The sequence below is a fragment of the Pinus tabuliformis genome, chromosome 9 (genome assembly GCF_031772625.1).
Source record: "Pinus tabuliformis cultivar Carrire ecotype Pingquan chromosome 9, CPIR1, whole genome shotgun sequence".
Taxonomy (NCBI): domain Eukaryota; kingdom Viridiplantae; phylum Streptophyta; class Pinopsida; order Pinales; family Pinaceae; genus Pinus; species Pinus tabuliformis.
The window spans coordinates 203,760,106-203,780,417 of NC_142307.1; the positions used below are offsets into that span (position 1 = coordinate 203,760,106).

A 20,312-nucleotide genomic window follows, 5' to 3' on the forward strand; every position below is an offset into this window, starting at 1 on the left:
AAGAAACGAACCCGAAGGTTTAGACATAACCTTGAAGAACCAAGAAGTCGAGCATGCATTTAAACAAGCTGGATGTTGGAATTTTTGCAAGAAACTCCAGGGAGGTCATGCATAGGTCACCAAGGAATTTTCCCTGAATTCACAGGACTAAACTCAAAGGTTGGTATGCTGGAATTGCAGGTCTCACCAGACATAATATCCACAGTTACGAAGATTCCAAGGGGGCAATAAAGTTGGTTTAAGAATTTCAAATTTGATATGACCCCATCCAAAGAATTTCTGAAACAGGAGTTCATTAACTCAGATTCAAACAAGTTTGTTCCTAGAAGTTATGTCAAAGAGTCATATGCCAATTTGCTTACTTGTATACAGAAGTACCTTACCTTTGAAGGGAGATATAATAAGGTGTATTCATATCATTTTAAACTTATGTTGCATTTCACAAGAAAGACAACTATTGATCTACCTTTTTACTTATTTCGCAGCTTAAGCAAAATGTGTGACAAGGTGTAGCTAAGGAAAGAAGCCTGTGAGACTTCATTGTTCCACCATGGCTTGGTTAAGTTGATTGTTTTGCATGAACTCCAGAGGGTGGGTAGGGACTGGTACACATTCATATTCATGTCTGGTTTCAAGAACAAGACCGGTCTCAGCCCTCAAGCTGCAAAAGATCTTCCAACAATAGCTGGTCATCAGGCAGAAATAAGATCTAGGAGGTTTTCAAAGTTAAAGGCAAGGAAGCAAGTAAGAGAATCCACCAGGCCACTGACTATCCAGGATACACCCTAGCAGTCCCTTAAAGAGAAAGCTCAAGTCAAAGAAGCTGCACATGAATCAAGCACAGGTGAAGGAGTTCAAAGAAGAAGGACTAGGAGTTAGGTAGCTAAAGAAAAAGGCATAATCAAGGATTATTGAAGAAAGCCCTGTTTCGAAGGGAGATTTAAATGACTTATTGCAAGCCATCGACATTGAAGAATATCCACTAGTTCAAGCAGATTTGATAGAGTCAGGAAAAGACAAGGCTAAGAGAGTCAAAGCCTCGAAAAAACTCAAATTTGATGATCAGGTTGATCAATTTGTCTTTAAGCCCAGGAGACCCATAATGAGGAAGTTTAAACAAATATAGGAGGTACTGCCAAGAGCAGATGAAACAGGGGAGGTGACACAACCTCATGAAAGAAAGGATAAAGGCAAAGCAGTTACCATTCAAGAAGAAGATAGTGTGGAAGACTTGAAAAGGAGATTGGAATTGGCCAACTTTGAAATTGCTAGACTGAAGAAAGCTGCCAGGAAATTTGCAGTTAAGGAGGCTTATTTTAACCAAATGCAAGCTTGGTGGGAGGACCAAACATTTCAAATACCCAAGGTGGTTGATTTTAATGTTCAATTCCGTAGCTGGACTGTTCCTGCAATAAAGGAAGCTCAATTTATCAGAAAGGTCAATACAAACCTCAGATCTGGGATCAAAGTCATGAAGAAACAAATTGAAGACTTAAAGATACAGTTAAGCCAGCAGAAAGAATTTCCTTAAAGAAATCCCATTTCAAGTAAGGCTATGTTTCAAATTTTGATGGTTTTGCTTGGTATAATCTTTCTTGAAGAATCATACTTTCCATTTAGTTTTGAAAGGCCTTGGAGTAGTTGAAAGGGATGTTTAAATATCAAGAGGCTTAAAATAGCAAAATTTTGGTTAAAACTGTGTTTTTTGGAATAACACAGCAGTTTCGTAGCGCGCTACGAAACTGCTGAAGATGATGACTAACGCACAGCAGTTTCGTAGCACGCTACGAAACTGCTAAAGCTGCACAATCTAATCTCAATCAACCGATTTTGAAATACAAGTGGAAATTTTTTGAAAAGGGAATATCTTCAAGGGATCATCTACAGGTATCAACTTTCAACAAGGTCAAGACAGGTGGAGGAAACATGTATTCGAATCCAACTCTAAACTTTTTGTCATAAAGTGATCTTATTTACTACAGTCCAAGATATGTCAGACAGCTTGGAGGAGCTTTTGTCTTCACACAAGGAAAAGGTTGACAGCACATCAAGGACGTGGCATTCTGATATGTTTTGTATAATCAAAGATGAAGGGCATAGTTCATTGGATTCGAACATCTTTGAGGAAAACCAAAGGCCGATAAACAGGGACAGTTTTCTATTTTTCAGGGGCAATGGAGAAAGTGTAACATTGAAGACCAGTATGGAGCTTTGAACATCCACCACAGCCAAACTAAAAAAGGACCACATGTCAAAGAACGAGAATGATTGTAATTAAGGCTATTATTAGCATAATATGGAGTTAGACTCCTATTTGATTTAGATCTCTAGAAAGTCTAGTAGCAGTTTGTTATATTTAATAGGCAGTTAAAAGTTGAATAGGTGTCATTAGAAGTAGATTTCGAGTTCCCCTCATGCTTGAGGAGGAATCTCAGTCAGGTAGAAGAGCTCTATATATAGGGGAAAGAGAAATGTAATAAGGGTTGGAAATTTATACAAAAAATCTCTGATATTTGGCCTATGTAAAGACTCCGTTTTTATGGTAATACAGTACTGACTTATGCTTCTGAAGAATCATATAGAGTTCAATATATGAGTTTCTTTTGTTGTCTTTTCATGTTATCTACAGTGTTATGAGTATTTGATTACTTGGAAATCACTTGCAGTGTTCTAATTTCCTTCATATACTCATTGACTGTCTTCTTTGCGTTTGGTGTGCTCTACCTATATTGAAATCTGAATGCCTTGACTTTTATGCAAAGCCAATCCTACTGTTAATACTAGATCACATATGACTCCATAAGCCCAATGGATGCTTGTTAATTTTGTTTCCACCATTTTCATTTTTATTTGTTTCACAAAGAGTTATCCATCTTGATCATAATCAAAAACCTTTAATCCTCTGAGAGAGCCCTCTCAGGCTAAGGAGGCTAAGCCTTAGCCAAAAGATTGGTTTGAAACAGTTATTTGAAGTCTTCCTGGTCTGCAGCCTTCTAGGGCCTGATTTTGAGATAACAGTATCTTTTAGGGAATTTGTTATACAGTGCGCTTTGTCCCTAGATGGCCTAGCTTTATAAATTTTTTGAGTCTTTAAATAGTTAAAAGTCGTTGATCAACCGGTCGTTGGTATAAGAGGCTTCATGGGCTTTCACCTACGAGTGCTGAGCATTATTCTAGAAGGCGTAGGATCAATTTTATGGTGATTTCCAATCAGTGGAAGTAGATGCAATGGAGATTGATCCTCTGATTGAAGCTATTGATTCACAGAATAAAACTGGTATAAGTAGAGAGTTGGAGAGGAACACTCCAGTCCTTTCTAGAGTCCTCTTCCAGTCAGAAGACGCTATAGAGGTTGAAGAACTTCCTGAGTCTTCTTTGACTCCTAATTCTCCTCTTCCTCTTAATCATCCAGACATTTTATTATACGTCAGGACTCCGACCCATAGGCCTTTGAGCCCTTGTCTATATTGATCTATTCCTTCGATGGTTTCATCCATGAGTTCTACTAGTATGGAAACTCCTTTATCAGTACAAGGAGAAGGTACAATTTCCATATCTTCAATCACTCCTAGCACTGAAATTTTTGGCTCTACCTCCATTCCATCTTCGAGTTGGGGCACCCAAGGTTTTTCCTTCAGCACTAGTTCTTTCCCCTTTAGAATGCCTACTAGCACAATTCCTTCGGTTCCATTGAGTTTTCCATTAGCTGCGTCCATGTCTATGACTTCGATGGCAAGTGGGTCAGCTTCTTTTTAGGGTTTCCCTTTTGGGAGTGGTCATATACCACATTCTAACCCAACTTTAGGATCAATACCTTTTCCCTCCACAGTGAAAGGTTATAATCCTTTCCAAGGATGGACTAACCCAGCTATTAGCGGACTTGGAGTTGGAAATCAGTTCTCTTTCAGCCAACAGGGGAATATGTCGTATTCCTCTGTGAGTTCATTCCAGATTTTTTTCTCCCTATGCTCATGCATGGAACCCTTACCAAGGGCTCTCTTCCCCTATCAACACCTCTCTAAGGGGAAATTTCATTGGATATGGAATTTTTTTGGCAGGAGTTAGACAAACTCTGATTTTTTCTGGGCCACAAGGTTCTCCTTATGGTTTAGGTTTTTCGACGAATTACTTCAGGAAACCTGGTGCCTTCACAAATCCAAGGTATTGTTTTCACAATGTTGGAAATTTTTCCCAGACTAGGTGGAATCCTCAAGGTCCTCCGCGCTTACTTTTCTTGGAAATGTTAAACTTGCCAGATCTATCCAAATTGACTAATGATCTGATCCAATATAACCTGGGCTAGCCCCCGGTTCCAACCAAACTTCTGTCGAATATACACAAATTCGAAGGAAAGGCTAGTGAAGATCTGAGCGACCATATAACCACTTTCCAGTTACGCTGTTCGTCAAACTCCCTAATAGATGATTCAATCAGGTTGAGATTATTTCAATGCACCCTAACTAGGAATGAGGTTAAGTGGTACATTGAACTCCCAAGGGGAACCTTCTCTTCGTTTGGTGATTTGGCTACAATATTTTTAAACCATTTTCCGTTACCCGTCTGTTATGATGCTAGAACTGAGCTATTATCTAATTTCCACCAGGACCAGGCAACCCACATTTTGGATCATATCCAAGAATGGAGGAGAAGGAAGAGGCTCATTAAAGCTACCACAAGAATTTCTTCTTGAATGGTTTCTCGAATCTTTGCAACCCAATATTTCGAAGGATATATCCCTCTTCGGTGTATTCACCGAAGAACAAGCTATTTTTAGAGCCCAACAGCTAGAACTTATATATTCTCAATATGGGGTTCTTCATAAAAATTTTCCTGATGCTCAAAGGTCCAAGGTTGATTTAGCCAAGTTGAAGCCAAGACCCCATGCCGATGGGCTAGTCGGATCGATTGATACTAACATGGCTAACCTGCTAAATCAATTGCAACAGTGGTCTTTACAAACTTCTTCTTCTATGCAAGCATCACCATCAATGCCTATGCCTTCTCAACCTTCATCTATAGACGTAAATCAAACTTCTAACCCAAGGGAAACCAACAATTTGATGGGAAGAGGAAAGGACATTGTAGGAAAAGGAATCAGGATGGAAAGGGTAATGTAAACAAACCCGTCAATGATGCTCGAGGGGTAAAAAAGAGTCTAAGAAGAAAGTAGAGTTTCCATGCAATTTATTCAATGGTAACCATTGGACTCATATTTTCCCTAAGATTCAAGATGCTCAGCGCTTGTTGGTTCAACAAGGGTCTTCTAGCTCCCAGGCTGTACTGACTAACCCTTTTCCCCAAGGGCAATAGTTGCTTACTGGTGTGAATTCTATTACCAGTACCCTCGCTAGGGGCAACCAGGAAGGGGAAAATACATCAAATGTTTATATCATAAGTTCACATATTGACGTTGCTACACAATCATGTGATTACGGTGAATCAAAATTGTCTAAGGTTAAGTATACTCCTGATGTTTCAGAGCCACTCCATATCGAGAGGCCCATAGTTTAGTCTATGCCTCGGATGCCGAAAGGCTCTGCAAGATGCTCGATCATTAACCCCAATGCTAAGGTAGCCCATAAATACTCTATTGTAGAAGATCTGGCTCAAAGTCCTTGTGCTATGTCACCGTTAGAGGTACTCCAGTCATGCCTAGAACAAAGGAGTGCATTGCTTACTGTGATCAGAGCGGTTGATCCAAAAAACTCTCTTGTTCTTACATTCGACATGTCAAACATCAAGAAGAGACTCCCACATCATATGGATTTTAAAATCAAGTCTACATATCGAAAGACCAATATGTTTCGAACTATAGTTGATGAGGGAGCTTCCACATGTGTAATGTCTATATCATGTTGGAAGGCTATTGGATCGCCTCAGGCTGTTCCTTCACCTACTCTATTAACATCATTTGATGGACATTCTCATAGACTACATGGGATTTTTCCAGCCTTTCCCATTTGTGTTGGGGATAAGTTTGTACTGACAGTTCTAGACCCGCCAACATGTCAAGGGGATCTCCCTGGTAAGAAGTCCCAATTAGACCTCAGACCATTTGGTGTAGGAGTCCCAGCAGTGGGTCGTAAGGTAATCCCTTGACCGCGATGTCACACAGAGGAAAGTAAGATAACTTTGTTAGTAGCAAGGGTGTGATTGATGCAGAGAGTCAAGGAATGTGTATGAGAGGTTCCAACACTTCGAAGGGAGAGGAAGGTGAAGGTGAGTTCCAGATTGAAAGGGATGAGTCCCAAATCAGCTAGGAACACACCACACAAAGGACATGTACAACTTCCAAGGGAGCAGTCCACTCGGATGCAGAAGTAATAACAACAAGGTAAGATAACACGAACAACACTCATGGGTCAGTCTGAGACGAGTGTGACGGTTGATATAGAAAGGTTCATGAGAAAGGTCTGTCTGATGTCTGGCAGAGCAGTCGACACGGACGGTGACAACATTAACAACATATGCAACACATTAACAACAAGATTCATATAATTGCATACAAATCAGTTCATATACAAGTATGTAAGTTAAACAACATATATCATTAAGGCATCGGAATAGTCCAGCTACAATAACAACATATGCATGAAAATTTGATTTCTCTTATTATTAAAGAAGTGTAAGTCACAATCATACAATTCACCATGTAAACCTTCTAGCCCAAACAATGGAACGTTACAATCACATCCGCCTACTCTTCTAAAGAGATGTACTAGCTCCGTGCAGTGGAGAAGCCAGGACGCGTTAAAATATTGTCCAAGCCTTGCTCAAGATAGTCTTAGTAGAAGCTTGGTTGACCAAAAGCCCATACAATGAGTTATGAGGGACAATTTATAGCAAAGGGTGGGGTGACCCTTGACATTCCCCTTTGTGACAGTTCAACTACCCTCATGACTCTTCACCTACTCTATGATTGCCACATCCAACTGTTGGCACTTTACTTACACTTGACATGACTCAACATTACAATGCACATGTACTCATGTGAGACAACATGGCTTGAGCAAGCCTTACAAGACATAACTAACACTAAGTCCATTGTGGTGAGACCAACTCTTTGACATTCTTGTGATGGTGAAGCTTGTGAGCTGATGCCAAGCTTGGTCATCCGTGATGGTGCACATGCACCTCATGGTGACATATTGCTTCCATTGCAACCAGCGCATTGGTTCAGCCCCTTCATCCAACTCATCTGCTAACATGTGCATGGTCTTCTACGGTGTGGCTGAACCGACACCACACTGATGCATAGTGTTTGTGCTGATCTCCAAGTGTGTGCTACTGGTCATGTGCATCAACTTTCCGAAGTACCCGTTCAGCTCTAGTTTGACTTGCTTCTTGCCTTTTCCTTGGTGAGTGTGTTGAATGAGTTGGATTGCATGCATGTGCAAAATGACATGCATGTTGTTGAATCCCTTGCATGTGATCAACCAAACTGCTCACCATGGTTGCTTCGTGTTAACTGCTGGGATGGATCTTTAACTTGTCCGAGTACAGTTTCATCTGTGAGTTCACGTTGCGCCCACTGCTATTCCTGATCCTACTGCAACTCATTCGTCTGTTTATGCAACTTCATGTTCTTCTTGAGTTGTTTCTTCATCACATGAAACTCCTTCTTTGTTACATCTTCTACCTTTGCATGACCTTCATGTCACGCCGTCACTCCATAGCCAGAGTCTCCAAAGTTGATTTCATCATGAATGGACCTGCTTGAGCTTGCAACCTTGTTCTGCCTCCATGCTATCAACAACCCTCCTCTTGCATTTGTTGCATTTGGTATGTTGTGTTCAGCTGTTGTTCATGACACTGCTCACTGTGATGCTGCTTCTTGATGTCCTTGTCTATGAACAGCTTGATGTCTTCGTGAGTAGGCAAGCTCATAGACACTTTATCGACTACATACCCAAGCGTGCTTTGAATGGTGTCCTCGTCTCTACTCTCCTGGAAACCATTGTACCTGTACTGCTGAGAGGAAGATGAACACCTGCAATACCTAGAGATATGGCAACACTCATAGCAAGCAATCTGTTAGTCAAAAACCAAAATGAACATGAGAACTGACTTGCAACATACCTGGGTGAATGATCATGAAGGTTATGCAATTTCAGCTGGGAGGTTGGGAGACTGACTGCCAAGACTGCTCAAGGCACAGTTTGGGCTGCTGGGAGACTGGCTGACTTCTGGAATTGTGAAATTCATAGTCCATTCTAGTTGTTGACTGTTGGGATTATGCAATTCACATTCCAGTTCGGAAGGACTGCTAGCCTAAGGATAGATTTGCGCAATTTCTTGGACCAAGCAGCCACTGTCCTCCAGAAATGCACAAAATAATATTGGAAGTTAGTGTTGGACAAGAATGCGCAAATATGGAGAGGAAGGTGAGCCTTCCTTCCCCATATTTCGCAATGCAGCCTTGGTGAAGGCAGAGCCCAGGGCAAGGTTGGCCCAACTCATCGATGGGCAATTGAAAGCACGTAAGTTAGCGAATGCATGGCGACACTAAGTGATAGCAAAAGTGATTAACAGTGCATGAAAAACATGAATGAAAGACTCAACAAATAGATCAAAATGCATGTGGGTGAGGCAGTTCATCGGTTGGGTGAACGTTTGTGAAAAATAGTTTCATGCATGCGACAGTAGTGAGATAGAAACGAAAACTGAAGCAGAGCTAGGACAAGCTAGTATACATGTAAATGACAGAAAGAATTCAAATAAATCAAGAAATCAGTACTCCTACAAGCGAAAACACAAAAAGCGACAGAAATGTAGCACAAGGCATGGGAAGCAGGCTTACCCCAAAACAGCTGAGCTGCATGTGCCGATTGCTCATAGATCTAATGTGGGATGTTAGATCTGCAAGGTTGATGTGAGGAATGAGATCTATAACGTCCGGTTGAAGAGTTTTGATAACATCGAGGTTGTGACATGCATGCCACAAATATAAGGGAAGTGCCACTTGTTCAGAGGTTTCAGAATTTCTCCTTGCATGTAACCTCCAACTACTAAACATAGATCCTTGAAGCAAGGGATTCCTTTGCATGCTGCCTTGGGAGAAGCAATCCATTCATGCAAGTTTGTTTTGCTTAGTCCCATAGGGAACTAGTCAAATCAGTTGCACATGCAAGAGACTGCTTGACTGTTGGAGAAAAATGCACATTTCTAGCTGGGAGCAGAAGAAAAAATGAAAGCGAAGCAAGTAAACAAACAAGCAATCAAAGCATGAAAGCAAACAAGCATGCAAGCAAAAAACTGAAAGCAAACACTACTCCTACTCCTACACTAACACTTGTCCATCTCTTCCTGGGATGAAGGTAGTTTTTCTGGGAGCAAATGAAGAGATAGATCAATTGTACTTCATGGGATCAAGGAAACTATGGAAACCATGGCCACAGAACATGAATCAAGGTATGCCTCACGACACCTCTCAGTATTTTAATAATTTGAATTTTGGGCCTCAGTCTGTACCTTTTTCACCTTCATGGCCACAGTCCTGTAAATATCCAATTCCCTGGCAACCATGGTTCCCTCAGTCTGGTCTAACTCCTTTATGGTCCCAGAATTAGCATGGAACTCCTCCTCCTTCAGGACAATTCTCCCCATCTATGCCACAACAGCAGTTGCAGCTGCACTCTAATGCCTCCACCAATAATCCTCCTCTGCGTTCACAACTGCATGTTCAATCCAACCTAAATCCAAACAATAGGAGGGTTCAACAAGTTGAGACACTCAACCTTCCTGCATATAGTATTTCCACCGCGGAATGTAATGAATTAAATCTCTGGTCTCGTTGGGTGGTAAATACTCAGACTTCACCAATAATTGTTGAACACACTGATGATGAAGTCTCATAACTAGAACCTAGGAATTTTGTTTGAACAACTGGGGATGAGTCAATACAGACTCCTATGGAATAACAACCCCCTTCTCAAACAATTGTTCCTAGAGGATGTCATACTGGTCCGCCTTATCTTGATAGATTATCCTTGAGCAAATAGAGTCTTCGTCCTGAATTTGACTTCTTAGGGGAATTGCAAAATTTATTTGTTAAAATCCCATTACTTCGAGCTATGAAGGATGTACCGATTTATGCCAAAACTATCAAAGAATATTTCTCTAAGAAACCTGGAAGAAAACTAAAGGATCCACTCACTATTCACGTTATGGGAAAATTATCAGACATAAAGTTGGGGAAGTCGACACCTATTAAGTACAAGGATCCAGGGAACCTAATTCTTACAGTACAGATTAATGGGATTGATATCTCAAATGTGTTGGTAGACTTGGGGGCAGCAATTAATGTCATAAATTTTGCAACCGTGATTACGTTGGGCCTATGAAAGCTTAAACCAACTCCCACCGTCCTAGAATTGGCAGATCGATCTACTATAAGACCGGTAGGGAAGTTGGAAGATATAACCATTTTAGTAGAGTCATGGAAGTACCCTGTTGATCTTTTGGTATTACATACCCAATCCCCAGGCGATGGGCATCCTTTGATTTTAGAAATACCATGGCTTATGACTGCAAACCCTTACATTGGGTGTCGGTCAGGAAATATGGTAACACCCAATGGGGAAGTTACAAAGAATCTTATCCTTTATCCCCCTGCAAAACCAAGTTCACCAGATAAACCAGGATTTACCTTAATACAAAAATCTCTACCTGCGAAAGGGCCTGAACCTGAAAACGAAGAATTTAGACCAATTCTTATTATTGGTGAAGCCCTTTGTTTTAAGGATGAAATGAAAGATGATGCCATTAGTACCTTTATTAGCAGCCCCAACTTTGTTTCTAATTCAACCCACCAACTATTAGAGCCTGTTACGAGTTGCAATGTTCAGGAAGCCATTGAATCAGAGATTGAAGTTGAAAACATTCCTGTAATTGTACCCCATAATAGTGTTCCTGCAGAAATTGAACCAGGGAAGACGTTGAACATTAATCCTAACCTTTCACCTTCCCAATCTAAATGGTCACTGAAAGTCCTTCGGGAATAGAAAGAATCGTTCACTTGGGAATATACTAATATAAAAGGAATCCTTGTTGACTTATGTACTCATCACATATACATTAAAGAATAATATCAACATGTTAGGCAACCACAGAGAATAATGAATCATGCTTTAAGGAACAATGTCAAAGACGTATTACATAAACTATTAGATGTGGGATTTATTTACCCAATATTAGACAGTCAATGGGTATCCCCACTAGTCATTGTTCCGAAGAAGAATGACAATTGGAGGATTTCTGTTGATTACAAGGAATTAAATAAAGCAACTCAAAAATATCATTTTCCCTTACCCTTTATTGACAAGTTCCTTGATACATTAGTTGGAAAGAAGTTCTTCTCCTTTCAAGACAGATTTAGTGGGTACAACCCAATCCAAATAGCTCCTGAGGATCAAGATAAAACTACCTTCACGTGCCATTGGGTAACCTTTGCATACTGTGTCCTCCCATTCAGTGTCTGTAATGCACACACTACCTTTCAACATGCAATATTAGGAATTTTTTCTGATCTAGTCAATGATAGTATTGAAATCTACATAGATGACTTCACCCCATATGGGGATTCTTTTGAAGAAGGTCTGGAAAACTTAGAGAAAGTAATTAAAATACGTAAGCAAACACATGTTTCTCTTAGTACAGTGAAATTCCATATGATGATGAAAGAAACAATAGTGTTGGGACACCTACTTTCAGTTGCAGGAATTCGAGTTGATCCTGCCATGGTAGAGGTAACATTAAATTTTCCTACACCTAAGACACCACCACAGGTGTTTAGTTTCATATGTTATGTTGGCTATTATAGATGTTTTATATAAAAAAATATAAAATAGCATTTCCGCTTTTTCAATTGTTACCTAAGGATGCAAAGTTTGTGAGGACAAATGAATGTAAAACAACCTTTGTGAAAATCAAACAACTAGTTTGCAAAGATTCGATATTATGTGGTCCTGACTAGAAGCTCCCGTTTCATATCTCTATGGATGATTTTCATACAACAGTAGGGGTAGTCTTGGGACAATAGGAGGAAAAGAAACCGTACGCAATCTATTATGTCAACAAGAATCTGACTCCCGTTGAACTAAACTATACGGTAACAGAAAAAGAGTTTTTGGTTGTTTTTTATGCTATTAATAGGTTTCAACATTACATGACAGGGTATCCCACTTTCGTGCACACTAATCATACAACCATCAAGTATCTGATGAATAAATCAATAACTCCTGGTTGTATTACGAGATGGTTATTATTAATTCAAGAATTTGATATCACCATTGTAGATAAGCCAGGGAAAGATAATGTAGTTGCATATTTCCTGTCTAGGTTGGATACTAGTGATGAAGGTACACCTGTAGAGGATATTTTTCCAGATGAACATATTTTTTCAATTTCTACTCACACTCCGTGGTATGCAGATATTGCTAACTATCTTGCTATAGTTAAAGTACCTCAACAATTTCCATACAGAGAGCAACGAAAAAATATCCATCATAGTTCCTGCTATTCGTGGATAGAGGGATACCTCTTTTATACAGGAACTGATCAACAAATCCGGCACTGCATAGGTGAAGATGACATCTATAATGTCTTGAAAGTTGCTCACTATGGCCCTTGTGGAGAAAATTTTATAGATAAGTGGACAGTTCATAAGGTGTTACAAATGGGGTACTATTAGCCCTCTATTTTTTCGTGATGCAAGGAAATATGTTCGAGGGTGCAATAGCTGCCAGCAAATGGGACAACCTGGTCGGTCGGATGAGATGTCATTACAGCCTCAACTAGCTCTTGAGCCTTTTGAGAAATGGGTTATCGATTTCGTTGGGCCATTCAATCCACCTTCACATCAGAAATTTCACATTCTAGTCTACATAGATTATGTGACAAAGTGGGTAGAGGCCAAGGCTGTTGCGAAAGCAACATAACAGGTTGTCTCAAACTTCTTATTCGAAGAAATTTTCGCTCGGTATGGATCTCCTAGAGAGATAGTTTTAGATGGAGGGGCGCATTTCACATCACAAAAAACAGAAATACTTATGAAGAAGTATGGATTCAAGCACTGGGTGACTTCTCCATATCATCCTCAGGCAAATGGTCAATTCAAGAGGACAAATAAAGTGATGGAGAATATCCTTACAAAGATTGTAGCAAACCATCACCAAAATTGGGCCAAAAAGCTTCATGAGGCACTTTGGGCGTATAAAACAACATGGCGGAACATAACAAGATTTTCACCATATGAGCTTGTCTATGGGAAATCCCTTTTGTTTCGAGTGGAATTCAAGATTAAGACGCTCAGGACAACCCTTGAAGTAGATTTTGATCTTTCAAAAGCCCAAAAACATCGACTAGAACAATTAAATGAGTTGGATGAAATTATTTTGGTAGCTTTCCAAAACACTACTACGATTCAGCAGCAACGAACAATGGAATGATAAATTTATCAAGAAAAATGTGTTTCAAAGAGGAGATTGGGAATCGCTCTATGACTCTCGGTTCAAATATTTTAAAGTAAAACTTTTCTCTAGATGGATGGGACCATATGAAGTTGATACGGTGTTTGATAATAGCACTGTTAGACACGTAACAATCAATGAGGCACATACTCCCTTGATTGTAAATGGACATCGCCTCATATTGTATCACCGTCTAGTTTCTAAAGACTCCTTTATTAAACAACTCTCTGATAATTTTGGTTTTGAAATTGTCAATGCAGAGAACTCTTCTTCTGCACCTCTTGCTTAATTCAAATAAAATAATAAAATAATATATATATATATATATATAATAAAATGTTTTTGCTACTCTATCATTATTTTTCTTACAGGTACTTCACTGGTGATGTTACTCCTCTAGTGTTGTTACTCTGTGGATGTTGATTTCATCTAAGTACTTCATTGGTATTGTTACTCCTCTGGTGTTGCTACTCCTCTGGTGTTGTTACTCTCCGGATGTTGATTTCGTCTAAGTACTTCACTGGTAATGTTACTCCTCTGGGGTTATTACTTCTCTGGTGTTGTTACTCTCTAGTGTTGTTACTCCTTTGGTGTTTTTACTCCTATGATGTTGTTACTCCATTCATAGCAATTCAATCTAAGTACTCATCCGGTGTTGTTACTCCTCGGGTGTTTTTACTCTGTCTAGGTAAGTCACCAAGTACGTCCCCAACCGACTTCGTGTATTTGCTTGATATTTCACCTATGACATGACTAGACATAACCATGGACGATCATCCCTTAGTTGGGGGAGTTATCGTATTTAATGTTAAATATGTCGTATTCAATAGTAATGATGATCCATCATTATCATTGTTGAACCTTGCGCCAACTCGTACATTCTACGATTATTATTCTAATCCCCACCATACCTTGCACATTTATCTATGTGCATTGGAACTTGAACTACGTATGATTTCATTGAATTACGATCCTTCCCAATTCATTGTAATAATTGTTGTTATTATAATGATCCACCATGGATTTTCCCCATAACATCTGCCCATATTTCCCTATCATCGCAGTCCCTGTCATCACAACTTTACCGGCTAACACTCTCCTCAACGGTTTTACTGCTACTCTGAGTGCTGCTACAGAGCAACTGGAAGAATGGATGGGCAATCTGTTAGGCATGAACTGAAAGATAAAGTGCAGGTCTGGTGCCATCAGGACGTATGGCGAGTTTTTCAAGATGCAGGATGGCACACCTATTTTGAGAGGTTGCAGGGATTCGATGAATCTGTTATAGTCAAATTTGCATTGAATTTGGACGAGAATTATTCCAGAGTCCATGGGCTGGACATTATTGTCACTAAAAAAATTATCTCGACTGTCAGCTGGTTGCCGCAAGAAGGGCAGAAATGGTTCACCCAGAAATCAAACTTACACGAATTTTTGGAATTATTCTCACAGGCAAGAGAAACTATGGTTCAAAAGTGAAGGGTATACGATTGGAAATTCTTCCCACATCCATGGGCCGAGGTCACGTACTTCATTGTGTGATACATTACTTGTGAAATTCGACTCTTTACCTCATTAAAATACCATTATAAACTTATTGCATCCCTTCGGTTCCGTCATGTGCATTCTCTCGATATGCCACATTTATTATGCAATAAACTTTAGTTAATGTCATGGTCTGCTCGTTGATCGTGTCAACCGTTGGTGGTCCTCACAAAACACAGGCTTGTGAGGCTGTTGGCGATGCATGTCTTGTCACAGACTTCCGTGGCTTAGCCACAATTCACTAAATCAACAGAAGAGGAACTTGCGATCATGATGCCAATAAGAGAGGAAGAAGAATTAGTGGCAAAGGAAGAAGTCACAGAAGACGCTGCAACACAAGAACCAATGTCAGTCGCTGAACAATTGGAAGAATTGGCGACAGAACAAGCTGTAGCAGAATCACCAATAGAGGAAGGGGCCATAGACGATGCTGTTACACAAGAACCAGCATCGATTGTTGAGATGGAAGCAAAAGAAATGGAGGTAGAAGGGAGTGCAGGTGATATTGTTACATAAGAACCAGCATCGACTGCTGACCTGGAAGCAGGAGCAATGGAAGTAGAAGGAAGCGCAAGCAACGCTATTACACAAGAACCAACGTTGACTGCTAAATTGCTAGAAGAATTGCTGGCAATGGAAGAAAATGCAAGTGACGTTGTTACAAAAGAACTAGTGTCACCTGCCGAAGTGGTGGAAGAACCAGTGGAAGAAGTGGAAGTCGTAGTCAATGTTGTTACACAAGAACCAACGTCGACTGACGAGCAAGTAGCCAAAATGGAAAAATAGGTGCCATAGGAAGAAAAGGAGAACGAGAGTGCGGGACAACCAGTAGAAAAAGAGGAAGGAGAAAGAATTGAAACATAAGGCACTAAAAGGATGGAAATCAAGGAGGATATCCCTCATTCTCTACTTTCCGCTTCCTTGCCAAGAGGGGAAAGAAAATTTCACTCCCCTAGATGCTCGATGAAAGAAAATATCTCTCCCCTGATACTAATATTTGTAGGGATAGTTATGGGCACCATCGTCGACACTGTGTCAACTGGTGGACAAATTGGGCAAATTGAAGAACTGGTGGTCGAAACTGTTACAAAAGAACCAGTGTTGACCGAGGGGAAAGTTGAAGAAACTATGGCTAATATTGTTTGCATAGAGCCATTGGAAGAAATCGTTGTTGTTGGTACCAACCCACAAGGGCCAGAACCAATTTCTAATCAAATGGAAGAAGATGACCGGGCAACAAAGCAGCCACAGGAAAAGGGTGTTGAAAATGCCACTCCACAAGGGCCTACAGTGGCTTCAAAGTCATTTAGGAAAGATATGGAGGTTCCAAGTCCTGTGGAAGAAGATGTTGGGGCCATCCCCTGAGTTGTGGAGGAGAGAGAAGAAATAAGGGTGAAACAGGAGCTGGTTGATGAGTTTACTAACGTCAATACACAAAATCCAACACCTTCCATGAGACCAATGGAGGAGGTCAATATCAAATAGGAATTCATTGAATAGTTCATAAAAAGAAGGGCCCTCGTCTAGGAAAGGTATCGATCGCAATTTAAGGAGAATATGCAATTAAAAATGGAAATTATTAAGATAAGGAAGCAAGTGTTACACTTACGGAGATGGGTGAGGAAGCATAAGAGGAATGTTAGTCAGGCTGCCGTAAATCTTGGAGTCAAAAGCACTTCAGTAGCATTGCAAAATGAAGATAGGCCTACCACTTCAACAACTACACAGATCAAGTCATTTTTGCATTTGTTTGAGCTGTGGGAATTCTTGTTCACCGTAGAAATTCAGAAATGGCAAGCTACTACATCTCACCTTCAACAGGGGTCTATATCTTTGGAAGGCCACCGGGAAGGAGTGAGAGGAATTCAGGAACAAGTTGTGAAAGTAGTGACTAATTACATGACCCAGATGGAGAAAGAAAAGCAAAAACAAGGAAAGCAACAAAAAAAGATTGAGGAATTAGAAGAGTAAGTACAACTGCTGAAGGCTGACAAAGATGAAATGTTTGTTCTAGCACAACAAGCGCTGGCATGCCGACCTCCTGCTCATAGTTATGTTCTTTTCCTCCATGAAAAATACTTGTTCTTCTATTTGGAGAGCATCCATCAGGAGATAAGTCATGAAATCCAAGATTTGATACAATTTATGCGATCTTGAGGGGTCACAATATCCTGAACCAACACTTAGTGTGCAAACTCTACATGCACGATTATTTTCTAGGGAGGGGGGATATTCAGCTGAGAGCCTTCACCTCCTTCATGATTAACTAGGTTAAATGGAAGAAATCCTTCAACACGTTTGAAGAGAACCAAGTGAACATGCCACTTGTAGTTCGAGCGGAGCATTGTCAGGCTGTGAATATTTTTAACAAACATCATACCTTATTGGGAATAGAAGGATGGAAGGGTCAGATGCTAGCAACATAGAAGTGGTGCGCTAACATGTGTACAAAGAAAATTTTTACTTGTCAAGAGGAGGCTCGAGCCGGCTGTCAGAAATCATGGGTGTCGTTGTCATTTGCAGTAAGGATACGTGAACCTTTTGGGGCCCATACTTTTGTTCGGGCTTTGGACAGAATACCATGATATATCACATGTATTCAGATCTTTGGGACCCGATGGATGGGTCTAATATTTTGGTTTATCATTGTTTGGCTGCCAGTTGAGAAATACACACTAGCTTATGTGGTACACAAGGATTGGTGGAAGGAAGTCCTTCACATAGATGGCTATAAGGTTTCCAGAACAAAAATGGCCATGAAATATGACCTAACACAGCGCCATGCTTGCCACAGTAGCTCTAACCCATATCTGTGCAGAAGACGAGTTGTATGAGGACATGCAGAAAGGCTAGTTGGGGGGAGATGTTGGTTGCTAAAGTTGCCCAGTTTTTAGTCGCCTTTTAAAAGGTAGTAAATTTTAAATTCAATAAGCAAGCCTTAACCAATAGAAGAAGGGAGTAGAAGCCCTAACTAGATCAGCTAAAGAAGCCCTAACTAGATTATCAAGAAGCCAAAAGAGTGGATAATGTTAGTAGGAGGGCTATTTAAATTTAATTAAAAATTTAAATGATATATAAAAATAATGAGAATCTGTAAAAATTTGTATATAATTTTTTTTCAAAAAATCAGAATATTAAAGTGTGAATTATTTTTTATGGTGGAAATGGATTCAACACTATCAAAATTTCTAGGCACTTAAAATCCTAAAATTTGACAATTATAATTCATATTTTCAAAAATTTCTACCTGTTTTATCGTAACCTTGCCAAAATTTCCATTATTTTGTAACCAATCTGTAAGTTATTTAGAGTAATAATTAGACGTATAATTATTCTTGGTTTTCTTAGCCAAGAAAGAAAGTCAAAGGCCAAAGCAGGGAAAAACGGTTGTAAAATATTCAGACGCTGAATTTCAGATGGTATAATATATACGTTTTGGACATGTCCGACCAATGTCATTATTTTACAAACCGGGACTTATTGCTTCGTTACCACGCAAATGTGATTTAATAAGAAACGGAATTTGAGGGTTGCTTCAGGATTTATGCTTGCTATGGGTACATGCTGATAATAGCTTTTAATAGCTTTTGTTATGGTAATCTGGAGTTTTCTCAGATTTTATGCCTTCCAAACCCCTCTCGCTTAGAACAGGGATTTTTTGATGAGGAGGAAGGGAAGATGAAAGGATGTGCAAGCTTAAACTCCACATGGTCCAAGAGCCCAAACCGTTGAGATCATCACACACAAATTCCACTCGTTCTTCTTCAGAGAACATAACTGGAAAAAACCCTACTACAAGCACAGACAGAAGCCTTGGGTCCAGCCTCTACACAAAGGCCTCCTCTAGCAGCGCCGCTACTTCGCTTGCCAGTCTTAGGCGTTCCCTCCCGGCCAATCCCAATCTCTACAAATTCAAAGAACTCGCAGACGCCACCACACAGTTCACCTCTGGAAGGCTGGGGAATTCGTCCGTTTGGAAGTGCGTTCTCAGGGGAAAGACGGTGGCCCTCACGGTAAGAGACCAGAAGAGAAAATTTGGGGATTTCAGATCGCGGCTCAGAGAGATCTGCAATACCCACCACGCCAGTATAATCAAGCTCTTGGGAGCTTGCTGCGAGGGAGACCAAGTATATCTCATCTCCGAGTACGTCCAGGGATCGAACCTCGGGGACTGCCTGCGGGGCAGCAAAGTGCCGGGATACACGGTTCTGGGCTCCTGGATTTCTCGGATGCAGATCGCCGTGGATGTGGCTCAGGGGTTGGAATATATGCACCACGACAGCGATATGAATTACGTCCATAATTACGTAAAGTCCAGCAGCATTCTGGTAACAGAGCCCGGCTACAGAGCCCGATTATGCCATCTGGGCGCCTCTTATCTCGCCGGGGAATATGAGGTCCAGGACATTTTCGACACACAAGGGGATTCGAACTCGGGTATCGGGCCAATGCGTAGAGGATCCAGCATGAAGATAACCGGCACGCAGGGTTATATGGCGCCGGAATACATAGACAGTGGCATCCTTTCGCGAAAAACTGACGTCTTTTCCTTCGGCGTCGTGCTGCTGGAGCTCCTTTCCGGCCACGAGCCAGTGAGGTATGTGCAGACAAAAGAGAGTGGGCAGAGGCTTAAGAGAATAAGCCTTATAGATACTCTGAATATCGTTTTTTCAGAAGGGGGCGAAAATTTTGCAGGGAGGCTGAGGTCGTGGATTGATCCTCGATTAAAAGACTCATTTCCTGTAGATTGCGCAGAGAGGGTAGCGAGGATCGCTGCTTCCTGCGTGGATGCAGACCCCGGAAAAAGGCGTGATATGAGATACATTGCAGGCGAGCTGTCAAAAGTGTTTATCATGTCTGAGAAATGGTGTGAGCGAATGCAAGCCAACAAGGGCTGGATCAGTGCTACGTTCGAGGCCAGATAAAGTCATTTCTGCGAATTTTATTCGCCATGTTTTGGTTTGAGCAGTTGACATTGCGTTGGTGTTACATTGGTTTGCAGGTATAGGTCTGAACACAAAATAATTCCAGGTGATTTTGTTCGACGGAAAACACTTTTTCTGGGGTCCATCGCAGGAACGAAAAATGAGAGAAATGGTGTGGAACTTGGAAGTGGAGAGGACAGTGAAAGAAACCCGCGACCAACTCTGACAGAAGAAAAGTGTTGTTTCAATATAAAATTCTTAGATATAGATATGTTCAAAAACAATAAGATTTAAATCAAAGTTAATTTAAAATTTTCGAATGGGGAGACATTGTGTAATCAGGTTCTTTCAATAGTTTATTCGAATGGGGAGA

The 20,312-nt window shown here is 40.6% G+C and overlaps 1 protein-coding gene across 1 annotated transcript; it reads left to right on the forward strand.

The window, feature by feature from the left end:
• Positions 1 to 18,721: 18,721 nt before the first annotated feature.
• On the forward strand, positions 18,722 to 19,939 carry LOC149147850 (lysM domain receptor-like kinase 3). The gene has a single exon (XM_089441973.1). The coding sequence runs from the start codon at positions 18,722 to 18,724 to the stop codon at positions 19,937 to 19,939; it is 1,218 nt and encodes a 405-aa protein (XP_089298099.1).
• The last annotated feature ends 373 nt before the right edge of the window (positions 19,940 to 20,312 follow it).

Bases quoted from the DNA above. Each gene is read 5' to 3' on its own strand.
- LOC149147850 (XM_089441973.1), top strand. From the start codon at position 18,722: ATGGTCCAAGAGCCCAAACCGTTGAGATCATCACACACAAATTCCACT.